Raw genomic sequence first — 19677 nt, forward strand, 5'->3', positions numbered from 1 at the left:
TCCCAGTCTCTCTCCTCCACCCCCCCACCCACCCACCCACCTCTCCTCTCCCAGTCTCTCTCCTCCACCCCCCCACCCCTCCTCTCCCAGTCTCTCTATGTCTCTACTTCTGTTTCCCACATATTCATTTCTCTCTCATATACAAGAAAAACAATAAAGATAGACTGGGTTGTGTGTTCAGTGTTGTCAGGATGCCTGTGCAATGCTGTAATGGCTGTGTATGTAGTGTTGTCAGGATATGTGTGTGTGTGTGTGTGTGTGTAGTGTTGTCAGGGTGTGTGTGTGTGTGTGTGTGTGTGAGTAGTGTTGTCAGGGTGTGTAGTGTTGTCAGGATGTGTGTGTGTGTGTGTGTGTGTGTAGTGTTGTCAGGGTGTGTGTGTGTGTGTAGTGTTGTCAGGGTGTGTGTGTGTGTGTAGTGTTGTCAGGGTGTGTGTGTGTGTGTGTGTGTGTGTAGTGTTGTCAGGGTGTGTGTGTGTGTGTGTAGTGTTGTCAGGGTGTGTGTGTGTGTGTAGTGTTGTCAGGGTGTGTGTGTGTGTGTATGTGTGTGTGTGTGTGTGTGTGTAGTGTTGTCAGGGTGTGTGTGTGTGTGTAGTGTTGTCAGAGGGTGTGTGCAGTGTTGTCAGGGTGTGTGTGTGTGTAGTGTTGTCAGGGTGTGTGTGTGTGTAGTGTTGTCAGGGTGTGTGTGTGTGTGTGTGTGTGTAGTGTTGTCAGGGTGTGTGTGTGTGTGTGTGTGTAGTGTTGTCAGGATGTGTGTGTGTGTGTGTGTGTGTGTGTAGTGTTGTCAGGGTGTGTGTGTGTGAGTGTGTTGTCAGGGTGTGTGTGTGTGGGTGTGTGTGTGTGTGTGTGTAGTGTTGTCAGGGTGTGTGTGTGTGTGTAGTGTTGTCAGAGGGTGTGTGCAGTGTTGTCAGGGTGTGTGTGTGTGTGTGTGTGTGTAGTGTTGTCAGGGTGTGTGTGTGTGTGTAGTGTTGTCAGGGTGTGTGTGTGTAGTGTTGTCAGGGTGTGTGTGTAGTGTTGTCAGAGGGTGTGTGTATAGTGTTGTCAGGGTGTGTGTGTAGTGTTGTCAGGGTGTGTGTGTGTGTGTAGTGTTGTCAGAGGGTGTGTGTATAGTGTTGTCAGGGTGTGTGTGTAGTGTTGTCAGGGTGTGTGTGTATAGTGTTGTCAGGGTGTGTGTGTATAGTGTTGTCAGGGTGTGTGTGTATAGTGTTGTCAGGGTGTGTGTGTGTGTATAGTGTTGTCAGGGTGTGTGTGTGTGTGTAGTGTTGTCAGGGTGTGTGTGTATAGTGTTGTCAGGGTGTGTGTGTATAGTGTTGTCAGAGGGTGTGTGTAGTGTTGTCAGGGTGTGTGTGTAGTGTTGTCAGGGTGTGTGTGCAGTGTTGTGTACATACATCGCTGCTCAGGAAGCGGACGGCCATACGCAGAATGAGGATGGCCCAGAAGATATGGAGACACTGCAGCACCATCATAAGGAAATTCAGGAAGTAGTATCCAAAGAACGGAGAGTACATAGTCATTGGATAAATGTACGTAGAATAAATGATGCTGAGAGAGAGGAGGGGGGGGGGGCAAGAAGAGCAATAACATCAGTAACAACCAACAGACAATTAACAGACATTTATGATGCTAATCAGAATTTGTTGTTCACTGACTTGCCTAGTTAAAGGTTACGTAAGTAAAACAATCAGAATGGCTGTGAGAGACAGATCATTGGTGTGTGGTGGGACTGTTCAGGTGTCATCTCACTAGAAGGGGAAGATATAGAGTCTAGTGAAGATGAAGACGGCAGCGAAGAGGAAGAAGACGTAGTTACTGGTGTTTCTCCATCCAGCATAGATGAATATCTTAGCGGACTTTCAGAGAGAGAGGGAGAGAGAGAAAGGTTGTTGTTAGAAAATAATTGTAATGTCATATTTCTTCCACCAGGTGACAGTACTAAATCTCTTCATATCTCCACTTCTCCAATATCAGTAGTACTTTGTCCACTTCCTGGTTTATCAAATAAAATGGGATTTCCTTGTGGGTGATTCCCCTGTGGGCCCCACCTACAAACTACATGTGCTAACTGTATTATTGTGTTTATTATCGTATCATGGCAGTGATATTATTATCATGTTATGTTGGTGACCCAGCTCTCCTGTAATTGGTTGTACCTCCAGTAAATAGTCGGAGGAGTCGTGCAGCAGCATGATGAGCGTGCCCGCTCTGATGTAGTTGACACACCAGGAGAAACTGATGAGGAAGATGGTGGCCATATGGTGAACCATCTGCTCCTTAAAGTCCTACCGGGAGGAAGAGAAGGAGGGAAAGAGAGAAATGCAGGGAGGGAGAGAGAAGGTTAGTTTGTGTTTTGTTACCTTGATAACATTCTGATCCTTAAAACACACACACACACACACACACACACACACACACACACACACACACACACACACACACACACACACACACACACACACACACACACACACACACACACACACAGTCTGTTCTGTTCTGACCCTAGTGGAGTAGAGTCCACTGACAAACTCCCCTTTAACCTCCGGCTCCACACACACAAACACGTCATATCAGTCCAATGTCCACCTCCTGCAGTTGCCCCCTGGCCCCTGTCCCTATACACACTGACACTTACATCAGTGCCATGACAGTAACCCCTGGTCGTCAGTACAGGGGCAACACCATGGCGACAGCAGGAGAGGGATCGGAAAGACTTGCTTACTGCTTTCAATGAATCACTTGTAGCTAACAGAGTGTGCAGCCTTGGTTAACCACTATCCCTGATCTTGTCAACTGCACTCCCCCATGTATGGAAGAATCTTCGGGTGATCTGCGTGCTGTAATTGATTGACTCTTAAAGTGAATAGGACTGTAAGTAAAGGGATTCTGTGCCACCATTTTTAGTAGTTGATTTGTATACTGTATTCTTGATTGTTACAAGCATAGTGTGTTTCATAGAGCAGGCACGGTGCACATAGTGTGTTTCATAGAGCAGGCACGGTGCACATAGTGTGTTTCATAGAGCAGGCACGGTGCACATAGTGTGTTTCATAGAGCAGGCACGGTGCACATAGTGTGTTTCATAGAGCAGGCACGGTGCACATAGTGTGTTTCATAGAGCAGGCACGGTGCACATAGTGTGTTTCAGAGAGCAGGCACGGTGCACATAGTGTGTTTCATAGAGCAGGCACGGTGCACATAGTGTGTTTCATAGAGCAGGCACGGTGCACATAGTGTGTTTCAGAGAGCAGGCACGGTGCACATAGTGTGTTTCATAGAGCAGGCACGGTGCACATAGTGTGTTTCATAGAGCAGGCACGGTGCACATAGTGTGTTTCATAGAGCAGGCACGGTGCACATAGTGTGTTTCATAGAGCAGGCACGGTGCACATAGTGTGTTTCATAGAGCAGGCACGGTGCACATAGTGTGTTTCATAGAGCAGGCACGGTGCACATAGTGTGTTTCATAGAGCAGGCACGGTGCACATAGTGTGTTTCATAGAGCAGGCACGGTGCACATAGTGTGTTTCAGAGAGCAGGCACGGTGCACATAGTGTGTTTCATAGAGCAGGCACGGTGCACATAGTGTGTTTCATAGAGCAGGCACGGTGCACATAGTGTATTTCATAGAGCAGGCACGGTGCACATAGTGTGTTTCATAGAGCAGGCACGGTGCACATAGTGTGTTTCAGAGAGCAGGCACGGTGCACATAGTGTGTTTCAGAGAGCAGGCACGGTGCACATAGTGTGTTTCATAGAGCAGGCACGGTGCACATAGTGTATTTCATAGAGCAGGCACGGTGCACATAGTGTGTTTCAGAGAGCAGGCACGGTGCACATAGTGTGTTTCAGAGAGCAGGCACGGTGCACATAGTGTGTTTCATAGAGCAGGCACGGTGCACATAGTGTGTTTCATAGAGCAGGCACGGTGCACATAGTGTGTTTCATAGAGCAGGCACGGTGCACATAGTGTGTTTCATAGAGCAGGCACGGTGCACATAGTGTATTTCATAGAGCAGGCACGGTGCACATAGTGTGTTTCATAGAGCAGGCACGGTGCACATAGTGTATTTCATAGAGCAGGCACGGTGCACATAGTGTGTTTCATAGAGCAGGCACGGTGCACATAGTGTATTTCATAGAGCAGGCACGGTGCACATAGTGTGTTTCATAGAGCAGGCACGGTGCACATAGTGTGTTTCATAGAGCAGGCACGGTGCACATAGTGTGTTTCATAGAGCAGGCACGGTGCACATAGTGTGTTTCATAGAGCAGGCACGGTGCACATAGTGTATTTCATAGAGCAGGCACGGTGCACATAGTGTGTTTCATAGAGCAGGCACGGTGCACATAGTGTGTTTCATAGAGCAGGCACGGTGCACATAGTGTATTTCATAGAGCAGGCACGGTGCACATAGTGTGTTTCATAGAGCAGGCACGGTGCACATAGTGTGTTTCATAGAGCAGGCACGGTGCACATAGTGTGTTTCATAGAGCAGGCACGGTGCACATAGTGTGTTTCATAGAGCAGGCACGGTGCACATAGTGTGTTTCATAGAGCAGGCACGGTGCACATAGTGTGTTTCATAGAGCAGGCACGGTGCACATAGTGTGTTTCATAGAGCAGGCACGGTGCACATAGTGTGTTTCATAGAGCAGGCACGGTGCACATAGTGTGTTTCATAGAGCAGGCACGGTGCACATAGTGTGTTTCATAGAGCAGGCACGGTGCACATAGTGTGTTTCATAGAGCAGGCACGGTGCACATAGTGTGTTTCATAGAGCAGGCACGGTGCACATAGTGTGTTTCAGAGAGCAGGCACGGTGCACATAGTGTATTTCATAGAGCAGGCACGGTGCACATAGTGTGTTTCATAGAGCAGGCACGGTGCACATAGTGTGTTTCAGAGAGCAGGCACGGTGCACATAGTGTGTTTCAGAGAGCAGGCACGGTGCACATAGTGTGTTTCATAGAGCAGGCACGGTGCACATAGTGTGTTTCATAGAGCAGGCACGGTGCACATAGTGTGTTTCATAGAGCAGGCACGGTGCACATAGTGTATTTCATAGAGCAGGCACGGTGCACATAGTGTGTTTCATAGAGCAGGCACGGTGCACATAGTGTGTTTCATAGAGCAGGCACGGTGCACATAGTGTGTTTCATAGAGCAGGCACGGTGCACATAGTGTGTTTCATAGAGCAGGCACGGTGCACATAGTGTGTTTCATAGAGCAGGCACGGTGCACATAGTGTGTTTCATAGAGCAGGCACGGTGCACATAGTGTGTTTCATAGAGCAGGCACGGTGCACATAGTGTGTTTCATAGAGCAGGCACGGTGCACATAGTGTGTTTCATAGAGCAGGCACGGTGCACATAGTGTGTTTCATAGAGCAGGCACGGTGCACATAGTGTGTTTCATAGAGCAGGCACGGTGCACATAGTGTGTTTCATAGAGCAGGCACGGTGCACATAGTGTATTTCATAGAGCAGGCACGGTGCACATAGTGTGTTTCAGAGAGCAGGCACGGTGCACATAGTGTGTTTCAGAGAGCAGGCACGGTGCACATAGTGTGTTTCAGAGAGCAGGCACGGTGCACATAGTGTGTTTCAGAGAGCAGGCACGGTGCACACTTACTTTCCGTTTGACGTCTGATGCCACACTGAAGATTAGAGAGACGTAGAAACCCAGCTCTATCATATAGTACCAATACTGAGACGGCAGGAGAGTCTGGGGGAGAGATGAGAGATTGAGGGATGGAGAGAGAAATAGATGAGGGATGGAGGGAAATAGATGAGGGATGGAGGGAAATAGATGAGGGATGGCGAGATAAATAGATGAGGGATAGAGGGAGATAATGAGGGATGGATGGAGAGAGAAATAGATGAGGGATGAAGGGATGGAGAGAGAAATAGATGAGGGATGGAGGGATGGAGAGAGAAATAGATGAGGGATGGAGGGATGGAGAGAGAAATAGATGAGGGATGAAGGGATGGAGAGAGAAATAGATGAGGGATGGAGGGATGGAGAGAGAAATAGATGAGGGATGGAGGGATGGAGAGAGAAATAGATGAGGGATGAAGGGATGGAGAGAGAAATAGATGAGGGATGGAGGGATGGAGAGATAAATAGATGAGGGATGGAGGGATGGAGAGAGAAATAGATGAGGGATGAAGGGATGGAGAGAGAAATAGATGAGGGATGGAGGGATGGAGAGATAAATAGATGAGGGATGGAGAGAGAAAGATGATGGATGGAGAGAGAAATAGATGAGGGATGGAGGGAAATAGATGTGGGATGGAGACAGAAATAGATGAGGGATAGAAGGAAATAATGAGGGATGAAGGGAAATAGATGTGGGATAGAGACAGAAATAGACGAGGGATGGAGGGATGGAGAGAAATTGATGAGGGATGGAGAGAGAAATAGATGAGGGATGAAGGGAAATAGATGAGGGATGGAGAGAGAAATAGATGAGAGATGAATGGAAATAGATGAGGGTTGGAGGGAGAAATAGATAAGGGATGGAGGGATGGAGAGAGAAATAGATGAGAGATGGAGGGAAATAGATGAGAGATGGAGGGATCGAGGGAAATAGATGAGAGATGGAGGGATGGAGAGAAATTGATGAGAGATGGAGGGATAGGGAGAGAGATGGGATGGGGAGATTATAGGGGAGAGAGAGAGAGGAGAGAAAGAGCAAGATAATATCAATAACATACATTGATACTTCCATAATATACTTTCTGAACACAGTCAAACACTGGACATAACATGATATGATTGATTATGATATATGCCTTCCAATGTTACAATGTATTAGTTACCACTCATCAATAACCAGAGGGACATACCAGAATAGGGAAGCCCTGCCACATCTCCTTAAAGTCATACAGCCAGGGTTTCTGAGAGAGGGAGAGAGTCATACATAAATCAGACAGTTCTAACTTCAGTCACAGAGAAATAACATCTCCTTAAAGTCATACAGCCAGGGTTTCTGAGAGAGGGAGAGAGTCATACATAAATCAGACAGTTCTAACTTCAGTCACAGAGAAATAACATCTCCTTAAAGTCATACAGCCAGGGTTTCTGAGAGAGGGAGAGAGTCATACATAAATCAGACAGTTCTAACTTCAGTCACAGAGAAATACCATATCCTTAAAGTCATACGGCCAGGGTTTCTGAGAGAGGGAGAGAGTCATACATAAATCAGACAGTTCTAACTTCAGTCACAGAGAAATAACATCTCCTTAAAGTCATACAGCCAGGGTTTCTGAGAGAGGGAGAGAGTCATACATAAATCAGACAGTTCTAACTTCAGTCACAGAGAAATAACATCTACTTAAAGTCATACAGCCAGGGTTTCTGAGAGAGGGAGAGAGTCATACATAAATCAGACCGTTCTAACTTCAGTCACAGAGAAATAACATCTCCTTAAAGTCATACAGCCAGGGTTTCTGAGAGAGGGAGAGAGTCATACATAAATCAGACAGTTCTAACTTCAGTCACAGAGAAATAACATCCCCTTAAAGTCATACAGCCAGGGTTTCTGAGAGAGGGAGAGAGTCATACATTAATCAGACAGTTCTAACTTCAGTCACAGAGAAATAACATCTCCTTAAAGTCATACAGCCAGGGTTTCTGAGAGAGGGAGAGAGTCATACATAAATCAGACAGTTCTAACTTCAGTCACAGAGAAATAACATCTCCTTAAAGTCATACAGCCAGGGTTTCTGAGAGAGGGAGAGAGTCATACATAAATCAGACAGTTCTAACTTCAGTCACAGAGAAATAACATCTCCTTAAAGTCATACAGCCAGGGTTTCTGAGAGAGGGAGAGAGTCATACATAAATCAGACAGTTCTAACTTCAGTCACAGAGAAGTACAGCATTGAAACAGATAAATCATTTTCACACCCTCTTTCCCTCTATATATTAATGTGGCTTTATAATTCTCTTCCAGTGTCATTCGTAACTTCTTGATTAATCATGTTAGAAAAACATCAAATTGTATAACATTTGTTTTGGATACTCAGTTGTCCCTGATATAACCAGCACTGTTGTTGACAAGGCTTCTATTCTATCTTAGTATCCTGTAACACATTAATGCTGTCAGTGAATAGGCTCTGTTTCTCCCATCAATGGTTTAACTAGGATCTAAAGTTTAAACTATGAGTTATGACAGAGGTCAGATGACACGATTGACCAATGTTGGTGTAGGAGATTAGCTTGGAGACAGGCGAGAGTTTTAAAGGTCAAAGGTGAAACAGCAGTACTCACGTCAATGAGGGCAGCCAGGCCAGCAATGAAAGCAAGAAGGTAAAAGGTGAATCTCCAACTGCAAGAGAACACACACAATCATTGGACAACACACACACACAGACTTTATACTACAGTGCATTTGGAAAGTATTCAGACCCCTTGACCTTTTCCACATTTTGTTACGCTACAGCCTTATTCTAAAATTGATGAAATCGTTTTTTCCCACATCAATCTACACACAATACCCCATTACGACAAAGTAAAAACAGCTTTTTAGATATTATGACAAATGTATTAAAAATACAAAACTTAAATATCATATTTAAATAAGTATTCAGACCCTTTACTCAGTACTTTGTTGAAGCACCTTTAGCAGCGATTACAGCCTCAAGTCTTCTTGGGAATGACCCTATAAGCTTGGCACACCTGTATTTGGGGAGTTTCTCCCATTCTTCTCTGCAGATCCTCTCAAACTCTGTCAGGTTGAATGGGGAGCGTCGCTGACCAGTTTCTCCAGAAATGTTTGATCGGGTTCAAGTCCAGGCTCTGGCTGGGCCACTCAAGGACATTCAGAGACTTGTCCCGAAACCACCCCTTCGTTGTCATTGACCTTTTGGAAGATGACCCTTCACCCCAGGCAGAGCTCCTGAACAGGTTTTTATCAAGGATCTCTCTGTACTTTGCTCCGTTCATCTTTCCCTCGTCTCCAAGTTCCTGCTGCTGAAAAACATCCCCACAACATGATGCTGCCACCACCATGCTTCACCGTAGGGATGGGTGCCACCTTGGCATTCAGGTCAAATAGTTCAAACTTGGTTTCATCAGAACAGATTATTTTTTCAAGCAGGGCTGTCATCTGCCTTTTACTGAGGAGTGGTTACTGAGATGTCAATTATGGCAGACCCCCGCAACTCTCTGATTCAGAGGGGTTGGGTTAAATGCGGAAGACCCATTTCAGTTGAATGCATTCAGTTGTACAACTGACTAGGTATCCCCCTTTCCCTTTCTGGAAGGTTCTCCCATAGAGTGACCATAGGGTTTTTGGTCACCTCCCTGACCAAGGCCCTTCTCCCCTGATTTCTCAGTTTGACTGGGCGGCCAGCTCTAGGAAGAGTCTTGCTGGTTCCAAACTTAGTTCATTTAAGAATGATGGAGGCCACGGTGTTCTTGAGGACCTACAATGCTGCAGACATTTTTTGATACCCTTCCCAGATCTGTGCCTCGACACAATCCTGCCTCGGAGCTCTATGGACAATTCCTTTGACCTCATGGCTTGGTTTTTCCTCTGACATGCACTGTCAACTGTGGGACCTTATATAGACAGGTGTGTGCCTTTCCAAATGATGTCCAGTCAATACATTTGACCAAATGTGGACTCAAGTTAATCAAGTTGAGAAACATCAAGGATGATCAATGGAAAAAGGATGAAACAGAGCTCAATTTCAAATCTCATAGCAAATGGTCTGAATACTTATGTAAATAAAGTATTTCAGTTTTTTATTTTTAATACATTTGCACAAATTTATAAAAATCTGTTTTCACTTTGTCATTATGGGGTATTGTATGTAGATTGATGAAGGAAAAAATATATGTAATCCATTTTAGAATATGACTGTAATGTAAAAAAATGTGGCAAAAGTGAAGGGGTCTGAATACTTTCTGAATGCACTTATATGTACAGTAAAGAGAACATACACACATTCTGTTAAACTGTAATGGATCAGTCCCGTGCAAACTTCCCAGCACACAATAAGAACAGTCATACAGTAGCCTCCCAGTTCAGTCCTGTCACACAGAGACCAGACCTCCAGTACTGTACAACAACAACCTGCTGACTATAGATAGAGACCTCCAGTACTGTACAACAACAACCTGCTGACTATAGATAGAGACCTCCAGTACTGTACAACAACAACCTGCTGACTACAGATAGAGACCTCCAGTACTGTACAACAACCTGCTGACTACAGATAGAGACCTCCAGTACTGTACAACACAACAACCTGCTGACTACAGATAGAGGCCTCCAGTACTGTACAACAACAACCTGCTGACTATAGATAGAGACCTCCAGTACTGTACAACAACAACCTGCTGACTACAGATAGAGACCTCCAGTACTGTACGACACAACAACCTGCTGACTACAGATAGAGACCTCCAGTACTGTACAACAACAACCTGCTGACTACAGATAGAGACCTCCAGTACTGTACAACACAACAACCTGCTGACTACAGATAGAGACCTCCAGTACTGTACAACACAACAACCTGCTGACTATAGATAGAGACCTCCAGTACTGTACAACAACAACCTGCTGACTACAGATAGAGACCTCCAGTACTGTACAACAACAACCTGCTGACTATAGATAGAGACCTCCAGTACTGTACAACAACAACCTGCTGACTACAGATAGAGACCTCCAGTACTGTACAACACAACAACCTGCTGACTACAGATAGAGACCTCCAGTACTGTACAACACAACAACCTGCTGACTACAGATAGAGACCTCCAGTACTGTACAACACAACAACCTGCTGACTACAGATAGAGACCTCCAGTACTGTACAACACAACAACCTGCTGACTACAGATAGAGACCTCCAGTACTGTACAACAACAACCTGCTGACTACAGATAGAGACCTCCAGTACTGTACAACACAACAACCTGCTGACTACAGATAGAGACCTCCAGTACTGTACAACAACAACCTGCTGACTACAGATAGACCTCCAGTACTGTACAACACAACAACCTGCTGACTACAGATAGAGACCTCCAGTACTGTACAATATTAACTACAGGTTGTCTCTACACTAGTGATTGTGATATTAACTACAGGTTGTTATCTACACTAGTGATTGTGATATTAACTACAGGTTGTATCTACACTAGTGATTGTGATATTAACTACAGGTTGTTATCTACACTAGTGATTGTGATATTAACTACAGGTTGTTATCTACACTAGTGATTGTGATATTAACTGTTGGAGACTTTTATCTCCCTCACCAACTTCAAACATCAGCTATCTGAGCAGCTAACCGATCGCTGCAGCTGTACATAGTCTATTGGTAAATAGCCCACCCATTTTCACCTACCTCATCCCCATACTGTTTTTATTTTTTTATTTATTTACTTTTCTGCTCTTTTGCACACCAATATCTCTACCTGTACATGACCATCTGATCATTTATCACTCCAGTGTTAATCTGCAAAATTGTAATTATTCGCCTACCTCCTCATGACTTTTGCACACAATGTATATAGACTCTCTTTTTTTCTACTGTGTTATTGACTTGTTAATTGTTTACTCCATGTGTAACTCTGTGTTGTCTGCTCATACTGCTATGCTTTATCTTGGCCAGGTCGCAGTTGCAAATGAGAACTTGTTCTCAACTAGCCTACCTGGTTAAATAAAGGTGAAATAAAAAAAATAAATAAAAAAACTACAGGTTGTTATCTACACTAGTGATTGTGATATTAACTACAGGTTGTTATCTACACTAGTGATTGTGATGTTAACTACAGGTTGTTATCTACACTAGTGATTGTGATATTAACTACAGGTTGTTATCTACACTAGTGATTGTGATGTTAACTACAGGTTGTTATCTACACTAGTGATTGTGATGTTAACTACAGGTTGTTATCTACACTAGTGATTGTGATGTTAACTACAGGTTGTTATCTACACGAGTGATTGTGATATTAACTACAGGTTGTCTCTACACGAGTGATTGTGATATTAACTACAGGTTGTTATCTACACTAGTGATTGTGATAATAACTACAGGTTGTTATCTACACTAGTGATTGTGATGTTAACTACAGGTTGTTATCTACACTAGTGATTGTGATATTAACTACAGGTTGTCTCTACACTAGTGATTGTGATATTAACTACAGGTTGTTATCTACACTAGTGATTGTGATAATAACTACAGGTTGTTATCTACACTAGTGATTGTGATGTTAACTACAGGTTGTTATCTACACTAGTGATTGTGATGTTAACTACAGGTTGTTATCTACACTAGTGATTGTGATATTAACTACAGGTTGTCTCTACACTAGTGATTGTGATATTAACTACAGGTTGTCTCTACACTAGTGATTGCGATATTAACTACAGGTTGTCTCTACACTAGTGTTTGTGATATTAACTACAGGTTGTATCTACACTAGTGATTGTGATGTTAACTACAGGTTGTCTCTACACTAGTGATTGTGATATTAACTACAGGTTGTCTCTACACTAGTGATTGTGATGTTAACTACAGGTTGTCTCTACACTAGTGATTGTGATATTAACTACAGGTTGTCTCTACACTAGTGATTGTGATATTAACTACAGGTTGTTATCTACACTAGTGATTGTGATAATAACTACAGGTTGTAATCTACACTAGTAATTGTGATATTAACTACAGGTTGTTATCTACACTAGTGATTGTGATATTAACTACAGGTTGTTATCTACACTAGTAATTGTGATATTAACTACAGGTTGTTATCTACACTAGTGATTGTGATATTAACTACAGGTTGTTATCTACACTAGTGATTGTGATGTTAACTACAGGTTGTTATCTACACTAGTGATTGTGATGTTAACTACAGGTTGTTATCTACACTAGTGATTGTGATATTAACTACAGGTTGTCTCTACACGAGTGATTGTGATATTAACTACAGGTTGTTATCTACACTAGTGATTGTGATATTAACTACAGGTTGTTATCTACACTAGTGATTGTGATATTAACTACAGGTTGTTATCTACACTAGTGATTGTGATATTATCTACAGGTTGTTATCTACACTAGTGATTGTGATATTAATGTCAGTATTAGTGTAACACAGCCACTGTCTCAGTCCAATAACAATGACACACACTGTTGGGATATAAATTGATTCTGCTGATAGGGCCAAACTGTCTCCTGGGACTGGTGAGGGATGTGAGGGGCGGGCGGCGTATGTGTGTGTGGCCTGGGGGGTAGGAGGAGCCTTGATGAAACCAGGCTGGCAATATAATGAGTGTCAGATATACTGTAAATAGACTCATGCTTTAACACTCAGACATGTGCTCACAGGCCAATGTCAGCACGTGTGTGTCTGTGCATGTGGGTGTGTTGGTGACAGATTGGCATTGAGCAGCTGTTTGTGAAGCTGTTGTGTTGTTATCTTTTTTTGTGCATGTGTTCATGCAAGTGTATGTGTGTGCATGTGTGGGAGTGTGTATGCATATAGGTATTTGTGTGTGTGTGTGTGTGTGTGTGTGTGCGTGTGTGCGTACCTGGCCTCTTTGAACTTCTTCAGTAGACTGGGTCGGTCCTGGTTCCTGCGTCTCCTGAACCATCTCTGCACCTGTCTCTCTGAACAACCTGTCTGCTTACACAGACTGTCTATAGAACTCTGTAGAGGGAGAGATAGTGGGGGAATAGGGGGAGAGAGAAAGAGAGGAGGGAGAGAGAGCGGGGGATAGAGGGAGAGAGAAAGGGAGGAGGGAGAGAGAGCGGGGAATAGAGGGAGAGAGAAAGGGAGGAGGGAGGGAGAGCGGGGGATAGGGGGAGAGAGAAAGGGAGGAGGGAGAGCGGGGGATGGGGGAGAGAGAAAGGGAGGAGGGAGGGAGAGCGGGGAATAGGGGGGGAGAGAGAAAGGGAGGAGGGAGAGAGAGCGGGGGATAGAGGGAGAGAGAAAGGGAGGAGGGAGGGAGGGAGAGCGGGGGATAGGGGGAGAGAGAAAGGGAGGAGGGAGGGAGAGCGGGGAATAGGGGGAGAGAGAAAGGGAGGAGGGAGAGAGAGCGGGGGATAGAGGGAGAGAGAAAGGGAGGAGGGAGAGAGAGCGGGGGATAGAGGGAGAGAGAAAGGGAGGAGGGAGAGAGAGCGGGGAATAGAGGGAGAGAGAAAGGGAGGAGGGAGGGAGAGCGGGGGATAGGGGGAGAGAGAAAGGGAGGAGGGAGGGAGAGCGGGGGATAGGGGGCGAGAGAAAGGGAGGAGGGAGGAAAGCGGGGAATAGGGGGAGAGAGAAAGGGAGGAGGGAGAGAGAGCGGGGGATAGAGGGAGAGAGAAAGGGAGGAGGGAGAGAGAGCGGGGAATAGGGGGAGAGAGAAAGGGAGGAGGGAGAGAGAGCGGGGGATAGAGGGAAAGAGAAAGGGAGGAGGGAGAGAGAGCGGGGAATAGGGGGAGAGAGAAAGGGAGGAGGGAGAGAGAGCGGGGGATAGAGGGAGAGAGAAAGGGAGGAGGGAGAGAGAGCGGGGAATAGGGGGAGAGAGAAAGGGAGGAGGGAGAGAGAGCGGGGGATAGAGGGAGAGAGAAAGGGAGGAGGGAGAGAGAGCGGGATAGGGGGAGAGAGAAAGGGAGGAGGGAGAGAGAAGGGTAGAAAGGGATACAGTTAAGCATAATGATTTGTGTGGTGCTGTATACAGATGTAGGATCTTAATTTGAGCCAGTTTGCTACAGCAGGAAAATAATTCTGCAGCAACAGGAAATGTGAATTATTATATGGATTATAATTAGGGGTTGATACATTTTTCGTTAGGGCAAATCAAGTCTGAAATGACAAACTTTAGAAGCCTTTTTAAAACTCAAATACACACGTTTACATTTCCTGCTGTGCTGAATTATTTTTGCAACAAAAGACTGAACAAATTAAGATCTGTAGCAATTGTGTAGTGTTAATGTGTTCATGTGTGTGTGTGCGTGCGTAACTGTGTGCATGTGTCTCTGTGCTGGCGTGCATTGGTGTAGTCTTTTTTAGTTGTGTTACCTGTGAGGGGTTCTTGGTTGTGTTACAGTAGAAGGACTCCAGTGTGGGGTTGTGTGAGACTATGAGCCGAACTTTCTCCTTCACCCCCATGACAGCAGCCAGTGGGGTGGCCACTAACCTGCACACACCGAGAGGGGGGAGAGAGGGATGAGATGGGAGGAAGATAGAGAGACGGCATGGTATTGCTGGGCGCAATTGTTCAGTTGATTGGAGCATGTGGGTTTGATATTATCATGAGGGAGGATGGAGAGGTATGAAGGGAGGGAGAGAAAGTGATAGAGAGAGAGTGAGAGAAAGGTTGACTGATTGCTATTGCTAAGCTAACACACAACATACAGGTGGGTTCTAAAAATATGAGAGAAGACAAGAGAGGGAGGGAAAGGACACAGAGGAGAAGAGGAAGCAGAGATATGATCAGAGTGACTCAGTGAAAACAGACCGAGATTAAATTACAGATTGAAGGTAAAATAATGTAATTAAAGATTAGCGGAGGAGAGGACAAGATGGAGAGAGGGAAGAGGGAGAGAGGGAGGGAGGGAAGGAGAAAAAGGGTGGAGCACGTGGAAGAGGGGGGGAGGCGTAGGAATATAAACATGTAGACAGATGGGAAAGAGAAGAGGTATAAACATGTAGACAGATGAGGGAAAGAGAAGAGGTATAAACATGTAGACAGATGAGGGAAAGAGAAGAGGTATAAACATGTAGACAGATGGTGAAAGAGAAGAGGTATAAACATGTAGACAGATGAGGGAAAGAGAAGAGGTATAAACATGTAGACAGATGGTGAAAGAGAAGAGGTATAAACATGTAGACAGATGGGAAAGAGAAGAGGTATAAACATGTAGACAGATGGGAAAGAGAAGAGGTATAAACATGTAGACAGATGGGGAAAGAGAAGAGGTATTAACATGTAGACAGATGGGGGAAAGAGAAGAGGTATTAACATGTAGACAGATGGTGAAAGAGAAGAGGTATAAACATGTAGACAGATGGGAAAGAGAAGAGGTATAAACATGTAGACAGATGGGAAAGAGAAGAGGTATAAACATGTAGACAGATGGGAAAGAGAAGAGGTATAAACATGTAGACAGATGGGAAAGAGAAGAGGTATAAACATGTAGACAGATGGGAAAGAGAAGAGGTATAAACATGTAGACAGATGGGGAAAGAGAAGGGGTATTAACATGTAGACAGATGGGAAAGAGAAGAGGTATAAACATGTAGACAGATGGGAAAGAGAAGAGGTATTAACATGTAGACAGATGGGAAAGAGAAGAGGTATAAACATGTAGACAGATGGGAAAGAGAAGAGGTATTAACATGTAGACAGATGGGAAAGAGAAGAGGTATAAACATGTAGACAGATGGGAAAGAGAAGAGGTATAAACATGTAGACAGATGGGGAAAGAGAAGAGGTATTAACATGTAGACAGATGGGGGAAAGAGAAGAGGTATAAACATGTAGACAGATGGGGAAAGAGAAGAGGTATAAACATGTAGACAGATGGGAAAGAGAAGAGGTATAAACATGTAGACAGATGGTGAAAGAGAAGAGGTATAAACATGTAGACAGATGGGGAAAGAGAAGAGGTATAAACATGTAGACAGATGGGGAAAGAGAAGAGGTATTAACATGTAGACAGATGGGGGAAAGAGAAGGGGTATTAACATGTAGACAGATGGTGAAAGAGAAGAGGTATAAACATGTAGACAGATGGGAAAGAGAAGAGGTATAAACATGTAGACAGATGGGGAAAGAGAAGAGGTATAAACATGTAGACAGATGGGGAAAGAGAAGAGGTATAAACATGTAGACAGATGGGGAAAGAGAAGAGGTATTAACATGTAGACAGATGGGGGAAAGAGAAGGGGTATTAACATGTAGACAGATGGTGAAAGAGAAGAGGTATAAACATGTAGACAGATGGGGAAAGAGAAGAGGTATAAACATGTAGACAGATGGGGAAAGAGAAGGGGTATTAACTTGTAGACTGATGAGGGAAAGAGAAGAGGTATAAACATGTAGACAGATGGGGAAAGAGAAGAGGTATAAACATGTAGACAGATGGGGAAAGAGAAGGGGTATTAACATGTAGACTGATGAGGGAAAGAGAAGAGGTATATGTTGACAGATGGGGTAAAGAGGCAGAGGATTAATCGTATGAGGGGTGACAGCCAGCCAAACAGACAGACAGACGGACAGACAGAAGAACAGACGGACAGACGTACCTCTCGAAGATCTGTCGTATTACGAGGAAGGCTAGGGCGATGGGTAGCACCACCCAAAGGTCGCTGGCCTTGGCGTAAACACGGCCATCTTTGTCCTCCAGGTCAGCCCAACCCAGCCCCTCAGGGAACCACAGCCGCTCATTCCAGAACCACTCGCTCAGACTGGACACCATACTGGGGAGAGAGCAGAGAAGACGGTTAATATACTGACATTTACACACACAACAGTTGTCCCATGTGTAGTCTACTTCCTGATCTCTTTTATGACACAATGTCTGTCTAACCCTAACCCTAACCCTAGCCAGACACAGGAAGAATGGAAAGAGTTAAAGTCCCTAACTGAATGAATGTTTATTTATCCATTTCTCTCACCGCAGTTAAACAACAGGAACCATCCCAATCAGAGGAAATGTTCATACCTCAACAATTGTCTGAAGTCAGATCCATATTCTAATCTATACCATATGTTGTATAAACTCCCCATAACACGCATTGTGAGAAATCTGCAGGCCAAATGAATAGGAAAAATTGGCACCAACTAATTAGGGGCGGCAGGGTAGCCTAGTGCTGGACTAGTAACTGGAAGGTTGCGAGTTCAAACCCCCGAGCTGACAACACGGACCACCACGGACCACCAGACCCCAGTGGTATTGCTGATGCATGTCTGCAGGAGGGTTTTGCTTTGTGCTTGGTCAGCTGTACTTGTCGTTCTGCCCCTGAACAGGCAGTTAACCCAGGCCATCGGTTAAATTGGTTAAATAAAGGTAAAATTAAAAAACATTTTTTTTTAAAGATGTAATGACATTGTGCAAATCTTCCCCATTCAATTACAGATATTAATTTGATCAGGAGAACTGCAGGAAATGTAAATGTGGTTGTGGTTTAAAAAGGCTTCTGAAGTTTGTAATTGTAATTGTATCAATCCCTACCAAAATGTAAATTCATTATAATCTACATAATAATCACATGTAAGTAGGATTATTTTCCTGCTGGCTCAAATTAAAGATGGAATCCAAAGGTCGCGGGCAACCTCATGCTGCCCCCACTTGTTGTGTTGTTTTCTCACTTTCAACGAAAACAAGGGAGTTGAGCCCTAAACCACCTTGTGGTGGCTATGCTCGAAATCCCACCCACTCAAATGACCCTTGCTGCGCCATGGCTCTGGAGTGGAAGTCACTAGCTACCCCCCCCCCCCCCCCCCCCCCCCCCCACACACACACACACAAGGTCGGAGTTCACTTTGCTTTAGCTCGTGGATAAATGTTTAGTGGGAGGCCTACACCATAAGGAATATGCGTAAAACCAGTGTATTAATGCCAAATAATACACTCAGTCCACCCTGAAAACTAGGATTGCTTCATTATGCAGTGTAGCCTAGTATCTATAGCTACAGTATATACCGTATTTAATAATACAGTCAGTCCACCCTGAAAACTAGGGATTGCTTCATTATGCAGTGTAGCCTAGTATCTATAGCTACAGTATATACCGTATTTAATAATACAGTCAGTCCACCCTGAAAACTAGGGATTGCTTCATTATGCTGTGTAGCCTAGTATCTATAGCTACAGTATATACCGTATTTAATAATACAGTCAGTCCACCCTGAAAACTAGGGATTGCTTCATTATGCTGTGTAGCCTAGTATCTATAGCTACAGTATATACCGTATTTAATAATACACTCAGTCCACCCTGAAAACTAGGATTGCTTCATTATGCTGTGTAGCCTAGTATCTATAGCTACAGTATATACCGTATTTAATAATACACTCAGTCCACCCTGAAAACTAGGATTGCTTCATTATGCTGTGTAGCCTAGTATCTATAGCTACAGTATATACCGTATTTAATAATACAGTCAGTCCACCCTGAAAACTAGGGATTGCTTCATTATGCTGTGTAGCCTAGTATCTATAGCTACAGTATATACCGTATTTAATAATACACTCAGTCCACCCTGAAAACTAGGATTGCTTCATTATGCAGTGTAGCCTAGTATCTATAGCTACAGTATATACCGTATTTAGCTGCTATTTAGCTGTTATTCATGAACCTTTTATAAAAATTACATCAAATAGCCTAACAATGTGGGAAAAATTAGTCGGCTTGAGGAGTAATTCAGCCACTATTTAGCCTATTGTTGAACTAAGCGGGTTTTGTCTGGCTAATAGTTTACACAAATGGGCTGCAATATTCAAGGTAAATTCAATAGAGTCCAACGTGAGAGACTCCCCTGGTCTGAAGTCCTCCTTGCACCTTCTCTCTCTGTGTCTCTTGTTCTCTTTCTTTCTCTCTGTGTCTGTGCTTGTGTCTCTCTTTTTGTTCTATGTAGAGGCCTATAGTAGCTACAGTGTTTGTGACTGTCTGTGCTTGTGTCTCTCTTTTTGTTCTATGTAGAGGCCTATAGT

General features: G+C 44.2%; 1 protein-coding gene across 4 annotated transcripts in view; it reads right to left on the bottom strand.

Moving 5' to 3' along the window:
• Positions 1 to 19677, bottom strand: part of LOC110536315 (ceramide synthase 2) — a 36115-nt gene that overhangs the window by 668 nt on the left and 15770 nt on the right. For all 4 annotated transcript variants that reach the window (XM_036939866.1, XM_036939861.1, XM_036939855.1 and 1 more), the window contains 9 exons: positions 17268 to 17441; positions 15039 to 15156; positions 13567 to 13685; positions 8274 to 8331; positions 6848 to 6898; positions 5631 to 5723; positions 2148 to 2276; positions 1741 to 1847; positions 1386 to 1539 (listed from right to left, as the gene is read on the bottom strand). In XM_036939866.1, the coding sequence (XP_036795761.1) occupies positions 1386 to 1539; positions 1741 to 1847; positions 2148 to 2276; positions 5631 to 5723; positions 6848 to 6898; positions 8274 to 8331; positions 13567 to 13685; positions 15039 to 15156; positions 17268 to 17440 (1002 nt within the window). In that variant the 5' untranslated portion in view covers position 17441. The remainder of the gene's footprint in view (positions 1 to 1385; positions 1540 to 1740; positions 1848 to 2147; positions 2277 to 5630; positions 5724 to 6847; positions 6899 to 8273; positions 8332 to 13566; positions 13686 to 15038; positions 15157 to 17267; positions 17442 to 19677) is intronic.

The sequence above is a fragment of the Oncorhynchus mykiss genome, chromosome 2, assembly GCF_013265735.2.
Source record: "Oncorhynchus mykiss isolate Arlee chromosome 2, USDA_OmykA_1.1, whole genome shotgun sequence".
NCBI classification, from domain to species: Eukaryota; Metazoa; Chordata; class Actinopteri; order Salmoniformes; family Salmonidae; genus Oncorhynchus; species Oncorhynchus mykiss.